The sequence below is a fragment of the Callithrix jacchus genome, chromosome 7 (genome assembly GCF_049354715.1).
Source record: "Callithrix jacchus isolate 240 chromosome 7, calJac240_pri, whole genome shotgun sequence".
Lineage (NCBI taxonomy): Eukaryota > Metazoa > Chordata > Mammalia > Primates > Cebidae > Callithrix > Callithrix jacchus.
In genome coordinates, this window is record NC_133508.1 from 24,987,731 (window position 1) to 25,001,127 (window position 13,397).

The following is a 13,397-nucleotide window of genomic DNA, read 5'->3' on the forward strand; positions in this document are numbered from 1 at the left end:
TGTGGCAGGTGCTGTATGGGGAACAGCATCTCATTTAAATCTACTAATCACCCTTATACTAGGTAGTAGTATTGTCACTGTTTATATGAGAAAACAAATTCAGAGAAGTTAAATAATGTGTTCAAGTTCACATATCTAGGAAGTATAGAGTTGGACTGATTCCCAAACCTCTGTTTGTTTCACTCACGCAAAGGTCATTAACATACATTACTTTACCTAGAAGAGTTAAATACTGTTGATCTACAAGAGTGAGGTTAGGCTAATGTAAGCATTTGTAAGAGTATCTACCCACAACAGCAAAAAAGAGGAGGAAATGAAATGTATCTAGTAGGTACCTTTTTAAAGTTAGGACCAATTAATCCTGTAAGGTAGTTATAAATGGATGACATCTAAAAATATATCAGAATAAGTTTCAAGCCATGCAAAATTCACCAAAACAATTTTTATTTCCAGTGTTTAATGGGTATGCACACAGGCATGACACAGGTTTGGATTCAGTAAGTCCTCATGCAGAATTATATTCTTTCTGATAAAGAAGCCAGTTCCATCCAGGATCCACTATCTACACACCTATGTTACAACATTTATATCAAATCTGGTATCTGAAGAAAAGATACACATTTAATATGTTCATTTAAGTTACGTATTTTACAGAAAGATTAAAAATTCAAGTCACACAAAACTCAAAAACTGTATTAAAAGTTTGAATATAAAACTCAGATCCACCTGGAATGACTAAAGAATGGAAGTTCTGTATCCACCTGTGTTAAAACTGGTAAATGTAATGAAATTTGTTACCGATAAAATGCATTCATTTCTTCAATGTAAGTTATCTAACAATATGGCACCCTAAAAACCAAATGTATTTTTATGATGAGGCACTTTTGTTAGTGATGAAACCTAAAGAACAAACTTGCTGCACACGAATGCCAGCGATTTTCTTCAGTGATTTTGGGTATATGCTATGTAGTAAGTTGCAACAAATACCTTGCTCATTTGTATACAACTATCCGATATATTTTTAAATATATATATATATATATATATATGTTCTTCTGGCTGTAGTAATGCACTGTAAAGCTATTTCACAGTGCAAAATGATGAAACCAGCCCAAATGAAGGCTGAATAATAACAATTCTGGTACAAGAAATTATTGACAGAGTTACTGGAACGTGTAACAGTAGCTTTTTACTTGCTAGAGTGGACATACCCCCCACCCCCCAGTTTAAAGACAGGGATGAAACTGTGCTTTATTGCCTGGGGTTTCAGACAGTTTATGAGGTTGGGCATTTGCTGCAGAACTAGCATTTTTGCTCACGTCCTGGAAGCTTTCTCCATTTATTTGGTCAGGTGACTGCGGTGGTATGGAAAGAAGGGGCCTGTTTGTTGAAGCCAAGGTGCTGGAAGAACTGCCTGTGTCGGATTGAAAAGACAAAGATGTGTCGGTCGTGGCTGTTTCTCGTGTGCTAGGGTTCTCTGTCTGGGGATCTCCGCTTTCTCCTCTGCTAAGGTCAGAGGTACTGGTGCGTAGGCGTTCCCTGGCCAGCCAGTCTGAGATGGAAAGGTCCTGGGCTGAGCATTTTGGTTTTAACCGGTTCACCGCTGAAAGTTCAGATTCTCTCCCCCCGCTCTGCTCATGCACTTTCCAAAAGTTCAAAATGCTGATTTCAGTAGCATCTCTGTGCCCTCCTAGCGTATGTCTGCGCCGGATGCTTTTCCTTTTAGCAGTCTCAGCATTTGCTTTGTGACTCCCTACTCCAAACATGTCATCTGCAGGGGCTCTGGGTTTCAGTTTTAACCGATCTGCTATTTTCGTTTTCCACGTGGGCTCCTGTTTTTCAGATTCACCTCTGGTTGGTGTCAGTAAACTCCCAGTTGACTTTCCTTTTTTCATAACATCAAACACTTTACTTATTGAAGGTGCTTCTTTCTCATTCTTGGTATCTCCTAGACTTCCACTATCTGACTTGAATCTAGCTGATTTTTTCCTGGAGAGCGTATCACATTCGATGAGTTTATGGGAACTGAAGAGCTGTCTCCGGCTATCTAAACTTGATGTTAAACTTCCCTCGGTGCAACTTACTTCACTTCCTTCAGAATTTCTCCGGCTGCTCTTAGTCACTTCTTGCAGTTTTCCTCGGAAAAGCCTCTCTGATGTCAAAGCAGTGGGGAAAATGGGAAACTCGCTCTCACTGTCAGTTTCCACAGGCCGCCCTTCGCTGATCAGTTCACTTCTCTCGTCATCTGCCTCGTCCCCCCTGCTCTCTGCCATGGATTGCACCTCAGGGCTCAGTCGACTGGAATCCAGGCTAGTCAAGTATGTAGCAGACGATGTGGTGGAATAATCTGAGGTGATGGTGCTGACGTTGGCCAAAAACTCACTATGTTTAGTTTCTGGACTGGTTGATTTCTTCATGGAAAACCTTGCCAGGGAGGCCTGGGAAGACGTGCTGAGCAAAGTGCCAGAGTCAGAGCCTGTCTCTTCAAGGTGGGAGGACTTCTGTGCCAGAAGTGATCTGGGGCTCTCTTTCAGGATGGCAAAGCGACAGCTGAGAGTTGGTGACTTGTTATGTTTTGAGGGTTCCTCAGAAGGCATGCTCTCTTTTCCGAGTGAAACCTTTTCATCTTTTGTTGTGCTGGGGTCTTTCCTAGTGCCCGTTTCTTTGGCAGTGATGATCCTCTGTTTTCTGCCCAGCGTCTCACTTTCTTTTTTGGACTCTTCTTTAGTATCGTTGAGACACTGTTCCACATTTTCCTTCTTAAAAAATACATTGTCCAGTTCGTCTTCTGAGCTGCTAGGCTGTGCTTTTTCTTTTGGCTTCTTCCTCTTGCGACTAGCAGCTGCAAAGATGGAGGACACAAGCAGTTCCCTGCTATACTGATCCTTTCCAGATCCCCAAGAACCCTGAAAGCAACAGAGAAGAGAGACTCTGAGCATAAGAACATAGCTGAGTTCATTTTCTGACAAGCTTGTTTCTGAAATATTTCTTATCAAATTACAGCTACTAAAGCTCTGGAAGCATCAACAATGCAATTAGCTTTTTTCTTTTTTTTTTTTAAACCTTGTACCAAAGACAAATTTTTATTTAATGAGTCCAGTTTCTTGCCTGGTGGAATTTAGCTGCCAATCCACAGGTCATACACATCTGCCTTTCAGGGAAATTAGTATGTGCTTAGTGCCAATTCCTATCAATATCCCCCAAACACCTGACCTCCTTCCACAGTGCTCAGGCATTCTTCACTTAGGAACACTGGGACAAGACAGGTTAAACAATATTGTGACATGGTCAAACATCATATTCTGATATTATTAAATTTTTATGACTGCTTTCAATTTTCTAATTACAGATACCACAGGATATACTGTTACTAGATAAGCTCACTGAGATAAGGGAAGTCTGGTGTTTCATTAGCTCAGGCTGGATCTTCAAGGATCTGCCTTAAGTAAATCAGGTTGGTAATGTCTTCATTTATCTCAGGGTAACAACGAAATCAGAACATTCGGAAAAAAAAAAAAACAAACAACAACAAAAAAAAAAACACGCCAGGCGTGGTGGCTCATGTCTGTAATCCCAGCACTTTGGGAGGCCGAGGAGGGCAGATTGCTTGAGCCCAGAAGTCTGAGAACAGCCTGGGCAACATGGTGAAGCCTTGTCTCTACAAAAAATTAACTCGGTGTGGTGACGCATGCCTGTGGCCCTGGCTACTTGGAAGGCCAAGGTCAGAGAATCACCTGAGCCTGGGGAAGTTAAAGGCTGTGGTGAGCCATGAGGGTACCACTGCACTCCAGCCTGAGTGACAGAGTGAAACTCCCATCTCGGGAAGGTAGGAAGAAAAGATCAAATAACATACATACAATTAAATCCTTCCCACAGAAACACTGAAGTGTACTGTTACTGGGAAAGTTACTTGTTATATATAATGGGTTATTTAAAAAATAAGGTTTTTTTTTTTTGTTTTTGTTTTTTTTTTTAAGATGTAGTTTCACCATGTTGCCCAGGCTGGTCTAGAACTCTTAGTCTCAAGTTATTCCCCCACCTCAGCCTCCCAAAGAAAGTGCCAGGATTATGGGCATGAGTCACTGCACCTAGATATAATAGGTTCTTGATTGTATGTTTTAATTTGTTCCTAAATATCTGCTGGTTTACTACACACTAAGACAAGCAGGTAAGCAGGAGGTATGTGAGTAATAAAAGCAGGCAGTACATTTCTCCACTGCCTAAAAATCTTAAGTTAAAATTGCGCTATTTAAAGTCTTAAAGTAAAAATTTAGGCTGCTGTTCTATCAAAAAGAATTCACCAAAATGAAATTAAAGTCTTTAAAAACAAAGTGCTATTAATATCCAGTACATTTCTAATGGTTATTTACATTTTCCGACATTCTACTGAAAACTGTAGGGGATAATGTGAATGGGCTCTGAATTGGGAGACCTTGATGTTCATCCTCTCTAGCTTGCTGGGTACAAGCAAGTGATTCACTTTTAAACATCTCAATTCCATGGCGAGAAGCAGTATATTATACTGTCTTTATGATCATGTATGTGTTGGAGCAAATTACTTTTCTACAGAAAGTGTTATAAGTAGTTATACCACTGGGATATCCATTATATTTCAGGCATGGTATAACACCACTATGGTTAAGATGAAAAGGCTATTGTAGTAACAGGTTAAGAAAAATGCATCTAGAGACAGGAAAAGCAGGGATTTCAAACAGGGCTTTCTGATTTAAAATCTTCTCTGCTAGCAATAGAGTTTAGGAAACTGTTCTAGATTAAAGAAGTCTAAAGAGATTTGACGATGAAATGTAAGGAATGATCCCCAACTGCATTCTGCATAAGTAAAGAATATTACTGGGACAATTGTATAAAACTGCACATTAGATGATGATGTGTTGTACTTACCTTAGTTTCCTGAGTATGATAGTTACACTGCAATTATACAGGACAGTGCCCCCAGTTCTCTTGTGATACATGCATTAGTATTTAGGAGTAGGGTTGTCTCTACAAGTAATCTCAAATGATTCAGAAAAAAAGTGTGTGTTTGCATATATAACACACACCCACACCAGAATTTACAACTGATTAATCTAGGGTAAAGGGTTTGGGCGCTATTATCTTAGCAGGTTTTCTGTAGGTTAAACATTTTCAAGATAAAAAGCTGACCAAAAAGATGAACATCACAAGTAATAGAGACATGATAAAATATTTTTGTAGAATTAGAATTTAATCATATGGAGTCCTATTATGATATTTAAACATAATATGTGATATTCATATCTTGTTATAAAATATAACAAAGTTTTAAACACTGACAATTCTAGTTGCTACTGGCTCAACAAAGCAAAATTTAGATACACTGATTTGACAAAAAACTTTCTAAGAACTATAAACTTCCCACAAAAAGTTGTGTAACTGAGGAAACAGATTGTGTAAAAATATTCTAAAAACAAAATTAGTGATTTTGCTGAAAAGGCAAGACTATACTATCTATAAAAATGCATAACACTTCTGAAATATTTAGAGATGGTATGTTTTGGATTTGTGTAAAAATGGTCCTTGAGGGAGGGAAGCAGGTGGCTTGCAGAGGAAACAGAATTGGCTGAGTGCTGATAATTATTGGAGAAAGAGCAGGGAAGCTTCTTGTTCTATTATTCACTTCTGTATATGTTAGGACTCAATTTTCACATTAAAGAATGGCCTAGTTCTTTGTATTATGCTAACCTGCACAATGAGAAGAATAAGAATTTCTGAGTTCATATTTTCACTCAAAATCCATTATTTTTCTATCATATGTTGTTTCAGGAATTAATTTTTTGAGACAGAGGAACGCATTTGTATATCAACCATGACAATCAGCCAAAAACCAACTCCCCCCTAAAATATTTTAAATTGTATGAAACAGTGTACCTTCGATTTTGTTGAGTCACTAGTAGCTGAATCTGAAAAATTAAATAAAACATGGTCAGTATTAGTCAATCTTTACTGCTTTCCACAAACAATGCAAAACTTATGGAAAGACAGGCACAGAACAAAATGTGAAAGCAAAACTCAAAACAATAGAACACAGTGGATAGTCAGAGCTCACAAAGATGCAAGCTGCACCACAGAAAGCCACCGCCATGAAAGGATGCTGTGAATTGTAGGCAGAACCAGCTCAATGATAGAAATGGCAAAGGAGCCCTGTACTAAACAAAAACAGAAATACTTGTGTTTATTAGATTCTCTAAATAGTAAATCTAGCAATAAAGAAGCTCCAGGATAATGTAAGAATTTTTTTTATGTACCACATCCTGTATCTGAAACTGATACACAATGTAGGACTTTTAAGAGTGTTGGCTGCCCTAGCTACAATAGAGACACTCATACTGGTGTGTTTACGTTGATTTTTGTCAGACTTAAATTTTCTAAGCAGTATACTGTATGGGTATGGATGCAAAAGAGGCATTAGCATAATCCTGCTTCCAGGTCACTTTGGTTTTACATTAAATAATGTTTATCTTTGTGCTTCAGACCCCAGTTCCATAGCGGTGCAGTCAGGGATCCTTTTGACTAGTTTTGTTAAATTGCTACCAGTTTTGCAATTATCTATTAACAAATGCTATTATGGAAATGGAAAAATGGAGACCATAATTTTACTGTCTGGCAAAAACTCAGATTATACAATTATAAAGAGGGTAGGAAGGGGCTAGCAAGACTCAGGATAATACCAATTTTGACGTTTCATCTTTCAACTTTAGGGAAATTGATTTTCAGAATTAATGAGCTGAGCCCCATGCCACGCCCCTTTTAACACATGGCTAAATGCTTTATGACTTTAAGAACTGGTAGACCATACCATGCTATTTCTCCTCAGGGTCTGCTTCAGAAATAACAAGAAACAGCAGAAAAACTTTTAAGAAAGTAGTATTGATCTGTTTACAATAATCTTAAGAGAAACTTTACACCACAGATCAACTATGTTTGCATTTACAAGAATCGGGGGTTTCTGCAGACAAGGCAGCTACAGTGTGGACAACAATCCTCCTTCTTCCTACAGTTCCAGCTGTCCATCAGGGACATCACAGAATCCACTAGTGACATTACCGTGTGATAGACTCCTCCCACTTCGCCTGTTCAACATCAGTATAGATTTGCCTGTGTCAGTAAGAGCTGAAAAAACCCTTTAGGACTAAAACAAGAACTAGAGACAAAGGGAGAACATTGTGTAAAAGAACATGCTAGATTAGTGCAACAGTTCGGCAGGAGAAAGTTTTCATCAAAAGAGCCTAGAAGAGCTAATACTTAACCAAGCATTAGGGTGGCAATAGGAAACAGAAGAATATAAATGTCAAATAGGTTGGCTTTTACTGTGACAAATACACTGTATTTATGAAAATGGTGTCCATTACCAGTTCAACAGATTTAACTTGCAGCTTGTAAACAGAACTCCTGGCTCAAGAACTACATATACAGCCTAGATCATACTTTCTGCCATCACAGCAACCACATATTCAGTAGCATATATCTGTTTTACCTTGTGATGACTATTACATGGAAACTGTGAATTAAAAAAAAAAAGAACAGAACAGTGGTTTGCATGCTCATTTCCCTCATATTTCCATTCTGACAAGCATTACAACTGCATGCATTGCCAATGGCATTAGAGTCACTGGAAGATAATTAAGATCAATAGGAAAAGGAAGATTAAGGTTTTTTATTTATTAGTAGAAAGGAAGAGAAAAAGAAAAAAATCATAAGTAACAATTCACTATGATTGATTTGCTCTTTCATATTGTAAGAATGTAGCTTTCAGCCTAGAGGTCAAGACTGCCCAGGCAAGAGTTACCTGATACATCTCCTGGGGAGACTCCTGTCCTTCCAATGTTGGTGAGTAAATGATCTATGTTTGGCACTGGCTGGGAGTCTACCGTGCTTTCCTCCTGCACTGTTGTCTATGGTTAATAAACAAAGATCTCTTCATCATTTCTTCAAAGATACTTTCTTCAAAATTTAAACAATGTTTAGTAAAAGACACATTACTGAATAAAGCACCTATGCTTAATGTTTTTACATTATTTACGCATAATTAACTGCAAAATAAGCACCATACTTGTATATTCATTAGATCAGAAACTGAGCTAGAGACCTGCTTCCGGGGTGCAAAGCGGACAATGGCATACAAAGCAGGAAGTTGACATTGTTGGTGCGCCAGGATCTAGAGTCCCAAAGGAAACTGAGTACAAATGCTGACAGACAATACTTACAAGAGGCTCTTCAGCACCTTCTTCTGTGAAAAACCAGTCATGCTAAAATTTAAAAAGGGTGAGAAGAGAAATTAAACAAGAATTTAAATATATCTAGAGCTTGGAGGATGGCATAGAAAAAGGGTAGTTTTCTTAGAAGTTGGTTCTAATATTTTTCCCTATCTGACCAAACAGTGGCTGCCTTTAAAAATGAGTTTTCTTGCAGAGATGAAGCATGAACTTACATGCTGGATGAGCGTTTCTACAATCTTGTACTGGTCAGGCATGTGGGTGACCATGTGGGTCATGTTATCTTCTGATGTTCGAACAAGGGTTGGACCAAACACTATTGCTAAGTTTCTTGGTTCCATCTGAAAGAAAGGATCACATTGGGATATATCAGAATTTTTCTTAAGGAAGTAGGCTGAAATTCCCATTGTAGGATTTTTCATAAAAAAGAATAAACAGAAAACTGGCTTTGATGTAGATTTAAAAAATAATGCTTTCTAGCAAGGTTTTAAAAAATTTTTTAATTTTTTGAGACAGGGTCTCACACTGGCACCCAGGCTAGAGTGCAGTGGCACGATCATAGCTTACTGCATTCTCGACCTCTTGGGCTCAAGCAGTCCTCTTGCCTCAGCTTCCTGAGTAGCTGGGACTACAGGTGTGCACCACCATGCCTGGCTAAGTTTTTAAAAATTTTTTGTAAAGACAGGATCTTACTATGTTACCAAGGCTGGTCTTGAAATCCTGGCCTCAAGCAGTTCTCCAGCCTCAGCTTCCCAAAGTGCTGGGATCCCAAGTGTGAGCCACCATAAGTGGGTGGCCTAGTAAAATTTTCAAAGCAAATGTGTACAAAACTCTTTTTTCTGCATTAATGATAATATGCAATGCATAATTAGCATTCATCTTTTCCCAAGAAGTCTTTGATTGAAAACAACTGATTTGGTTCAAAATGAGTATTACCAAAGCACTGATAAAAATGTTAAAGTCAAAGGAAAAAAACTTGCAAAAGGTTACAGGCACACCTGTAATCCCAGCACATCGGGGACTGAGTCAAGTGGATTGAGCCCAGCAGTTCAAGACCAGCCTGGCCAACATCGTGAGACCTCATCTCTACTGAAAATTTAAAAAGTTGGCCAGGCATGATGGTGTGTGCATACAGTCCCAGCTACTCAGGAGGCTGAGGTGGGAGGATTCCTTGAACCCAGCAGGTTGAGGGTGCAGCCTGGGTGACAGAGTGAGACCCTGTCTTAAAAAAAAAAAAGAAGAGAGAGAGAGAAACTCTCTTCCCTTGAGAAATGAAAAGTAAAATAAGTGCTTCAAGATACATCAAAGCTTCCAGATTTTCCCTCTAGTACATCAAAATCACTAATGTGTCGAAACCCAATGTTTGGAAATACTATTTTTGACCAATTTTTACTTGAAACCAAACTTGTGAAACTCTTGGGTTAGGTTTGCTTTGATCTGAATGTCTCATTATTGCATACTTCTCTGTTTATACGTTAATTTCCATATTCTGTATTCCTTGTTTAATTATAAAATTATCAAAGGGATGGATCTTTTGTTTTCCTTCGTTAAATCTTATAGTGTCTTTAAAATAACTGTAATCAACCCTATTAAGATATTAAAATAACGTTAAATAACTTTAATCAACCCTAATAACATACCAGGGGTAAAAATCACCACTGAACTCACAAAGTTATACTGGAAAAAAGGGGAAGCAATTGCTGCACACTTACATGTTAACTAGCATAGCACATACATAACGATGCCACTGCAGAGGAATAAGGAGAAATTGTATGAAGTCAGAGTTTTTCCAGAAGTTGGCTTGGTAAAAAGAAACGATGTGTGGCAAAGGTATATTTAAAACTGGCCACACAGAAATGTTTCTGGTCTCCCTCTAGAATGTGTACTCATCTACTCTTAAATCTATGCTGGTGTTGGTGGCTCAGAAAACATAAGTCTACCATCTCAAAGGCCTTATGTAAAATTTCTACTATATTCTTGTGTATGAATATGTTTTTAGACTAATGATAACATGCATTAATATTTATATGTATATATGTTATGCAAGTATACAGTTTTAGCTGGTTCCTATATAAAACTGAAAAACAGTCTACAGTTTATTCATAAATTATTTAAGTTCTATTTTTATTGAAAGATGTTCCATAAAATACTTCAAAACGAACTAGACCATCAAACACTCTTTTCTCGGTAACTGTTACTAACACTCATCATAACTGAGGAATGACTGATGTAATAGACTTTAGGAAAAACTGAAATTAGAGACTGTTTCAGCTAAAGTTATGCTGAACTCTTTGGCTCCTACTGTATGAACTTCTGGAAACAGTCTAGGCTGTCGTTTCCTTTCTCTTTTTTTTTTCTAACTATTTTGTAGCCCTATCACTAGGAAGAATATTGAGCATCTGAAGGGAGTTCTGGAACCTTGCTATAAGCTTCCTGATTTGCAGGTAATAGAGGTTGACACTGTTCTCATAATCCACCCTCACTAAAACTGTGAACAACTGTCTTCCAGAATGTGCACAACCACTAAACTGATCTGAATGAATCCTTCTCTACTTTAAGGAAAAATGACATTCTTCAGAAAAGAATGTCAGCAGTATTCCTGAGCTTGTGGTGGTTCAGTTTTCTTCTCTAGAAGTTAAAATGACTGTTTCAGTACTTTAGGAGGAAGTAATGGTCTTGACTTAGAAAGTCATCATTTTACAATCCCTGATGCTGTAAAAGATTTAGGCAATAACAATAAAAAAACTAAGACTATAACCTATCTACCAAATACCATGTGTAGACGCTGTGTGGATATTGACTTAAGCAAATAACCCTATAGATACACTTTAACAATCAAGAAAAACTGAATGGGGCAGGTGCGGTGGCTCATGCCTATAATGCCAGCACTTTGGGAGGCAGGTGGATTGCTTGAGCCACGAAGTTTGAGACCAGCCTGGCCAATATCCTGTCTCTAATCGAAAAACTGAATGTGAACTGATTATTAGACAATATAAAGAATATATTTTTGTTTTGTTTGACAAAGATAATGTGGTGTTAAAAAGGAAGAAAATGACTTACCTGTTCATGTCTATTTTCCCTTTTGACTGTTGTAGCATATGCATATGTTACCTCTTCAAAATACTAATATACAGCTAAAAGATCAGAAGTAAAATTTCTGACTTTTTCATTTTTCTTACTGGATAACCATAAAAGAAATGTTTTAAAATTTGGGAATCTTTTGCTTTTAAGAGCAATCTTAAGAAGGACTTACCCAGTTTGATGCTCAATTATAAACCTTTTGTTAACTAGCATGAAGTAAGTCTTTTAAACTAAAGCCACTAGAAGTGCATTTCTTCAATGTGCATTTTACATACCTTATTTTTTTCTGAATTTTCTGCCACTGTCTTCAGATGAGCTGAAAGGAACTTAAGTGTTTCGTAATGATGTTCGGGCAAATCGCGAATCTGAAACATATTTTCACGATGGATTTAGAGGCTGAATTTGAGTTGTACCCCCAAAATATAAAATAATACCTACTAGTCTTTTTAATGTTTTCAGACGATCTAGAGGATCTTCTTTACGATTGGCTTCAATAAAATCAGCATATTTATCTGACAATAAGAATGATATAACAAATTTATCTTAAATTGCTTAGGTGAATTGTTTCCCTTTAAGGCTCAATTTTAAACCACAACATGGGAAAAATTTCTAAATAGTTTTTGAGATGTAAATCTCTAAAATGTAAGTTCCCTGCAGGAACCACCCTATATTTACACAGTCTGTCCATTCCTCCGCAACCCTCCAACAATATCTAGTAAAGCATCTTACATGGCTTGATTTAAATATTTGGCTTGACTGAGCAAACATTTTTCTACTTATTGTACCTTATGTGGAAGACTTTTGACTGGAAACAATAATATTCATAATTTGGCTGCAAACATGTCTGAACAAGGTAATACATACATATTTCACTGAACCTAAACAACTTTTATGTTTTTAATATTATGAGGGAAAACTAAACAAAACCTCCTGTTTCCTTTGACCAAGACATTTTTTCCTGGTTTAATAATAATCTATGATTTTCTAATAATTGTAAGTTGAATCACGGGAGTTAACTCACCATTTGTGAAGAGAGGCTCAGGAAGTTTTCTGAAGAAGGATTTTAGTAAACTGCTTATCACATTCAAATCTCGCCATTTCTAGGTGTACAAAATAGAAACAATACAGTATTTTTGTAGTCAGTACCACCAAAGGGAAAAAAATGTTATTCAAATAAAAATAAGCAAACTTACATCATCTTGTATATCAATATCAGCCATTCCCTTGTTGAGTTCTTCTTGCATACTTGATATGGCTGCATTATTTCCAGGAACTCTATAAATACCTGTATATTCAAGACCTCTTTCTTCAACTAATTTGCAACATATGTCAACTATTAATGGAATATACTGCAAAACAAGAAATAAACATTTTATTTAATGCAGCACAAATGTTTAGTAGTTGTGTATCACAGCTCAAATGCTCCTTTCATCCAAAAGGAAACACATAAATTGCTGTTATGCAATATACAGAATACAGACATTACAGATCTGGGAATAGATAAAACCTGTAAGATATTTGAGACAGTAAGAAGAGAATGAATAGACCAACATAGAAAGAGGAGGACCCCCAGAGAGATAACACTCTAAAAAGAAGTAAGAACAGGTAAGGAGAATGTGGAAACCATTCAGCTGAATAAAGAGACAGTCAAGAAAAGAGGAGGAAAGAGTAATATCAATGAATTCATGATATGAATCCTAGCATGGATGTTTTAAATATATGCAGACACATTTACATTTATTATACGTTCTTAGGTCCTTGTGCTAAGATGCTAAAAACAGAAACACAATTTGAAGACGAATTCTTACTGATCATTTCAGACACATTCCTAATGGTTGAATAATTATTCAATTTCAGAGTCAATACATTAGGAAAAAAGTATTACAGATGAGATTGCAACACACATTGACAGGTCAGAAAACTTAGGAAAACTAAGGTCTGTTATAAAGAGGAAAAAAATAGATTGACAGTCTCTGTTGTCTTAAAGACTATATACTCAGATTCCACTGTAATCACAACCAAAGTAATGACTTTAGGAAAGCCAGTTGGGTTGGTGTCTCCTAC

General features: G+C 37.1%; 1 protein-coding gene across 11 annotated transcripts in view; it reads right to left on the reverse strand.

Moving 5' to 3' along the window:
* Positions 1-427: 427 nt before the first annotated feature.
* Positions 428-13,397, reverse strand: part of ARHGAP21 (Rho GTPase activating protein 21) — a 128,656-nt gene continuing 115,686 nt past the window's right edge. For 9 of the 11 annotated variants that reach the window (XM_078329607.1, XM_035306963.3, XM_078329606.1 and 6 more), the window contains 9 exons: positions 12,527-12,682; positions 12,355-12,433; positions 11,772-11,845; positions 11,609-11,698; positions 8,468-8,593; positions 8,244-8,285; positions 7,826-7,931; positions 5,908-5,939; positions 428-2,906 (listed from right to left, as the gene is read on the reverse strand). In XM_078329607.1, the coding sequence (XP_078185733.1) occupies positions 1,227-2,906; positions 5,908-5,939; positions 7,826-7,931; positions 8,244-8,285; positions 8,468-8,593; positions 11,609-11,698; positions 11,772-11,845; positions 12,355-12,433; positions 12,527-12,682 (2,385 nt within the window). In that variant the 3' untranslated portion in view covers positions 428-1,226. Of the gene's footprint in view, positions 2,907-5,907; positions 5,940-6,835; positions 7,110-7,825; positions 7,932-8,243; positions 8,286-8,467; positions 8,594-11,608; positions 11,699-11,771; positions 11,846-12,354; positions 12,434-12,526; positions 12,683-13,397 lie in introns of all 11 variants that reach the window. The other 2 variants (XR_013519590.1, XM_078329609.1) reach the window with 2 other exon arrangements.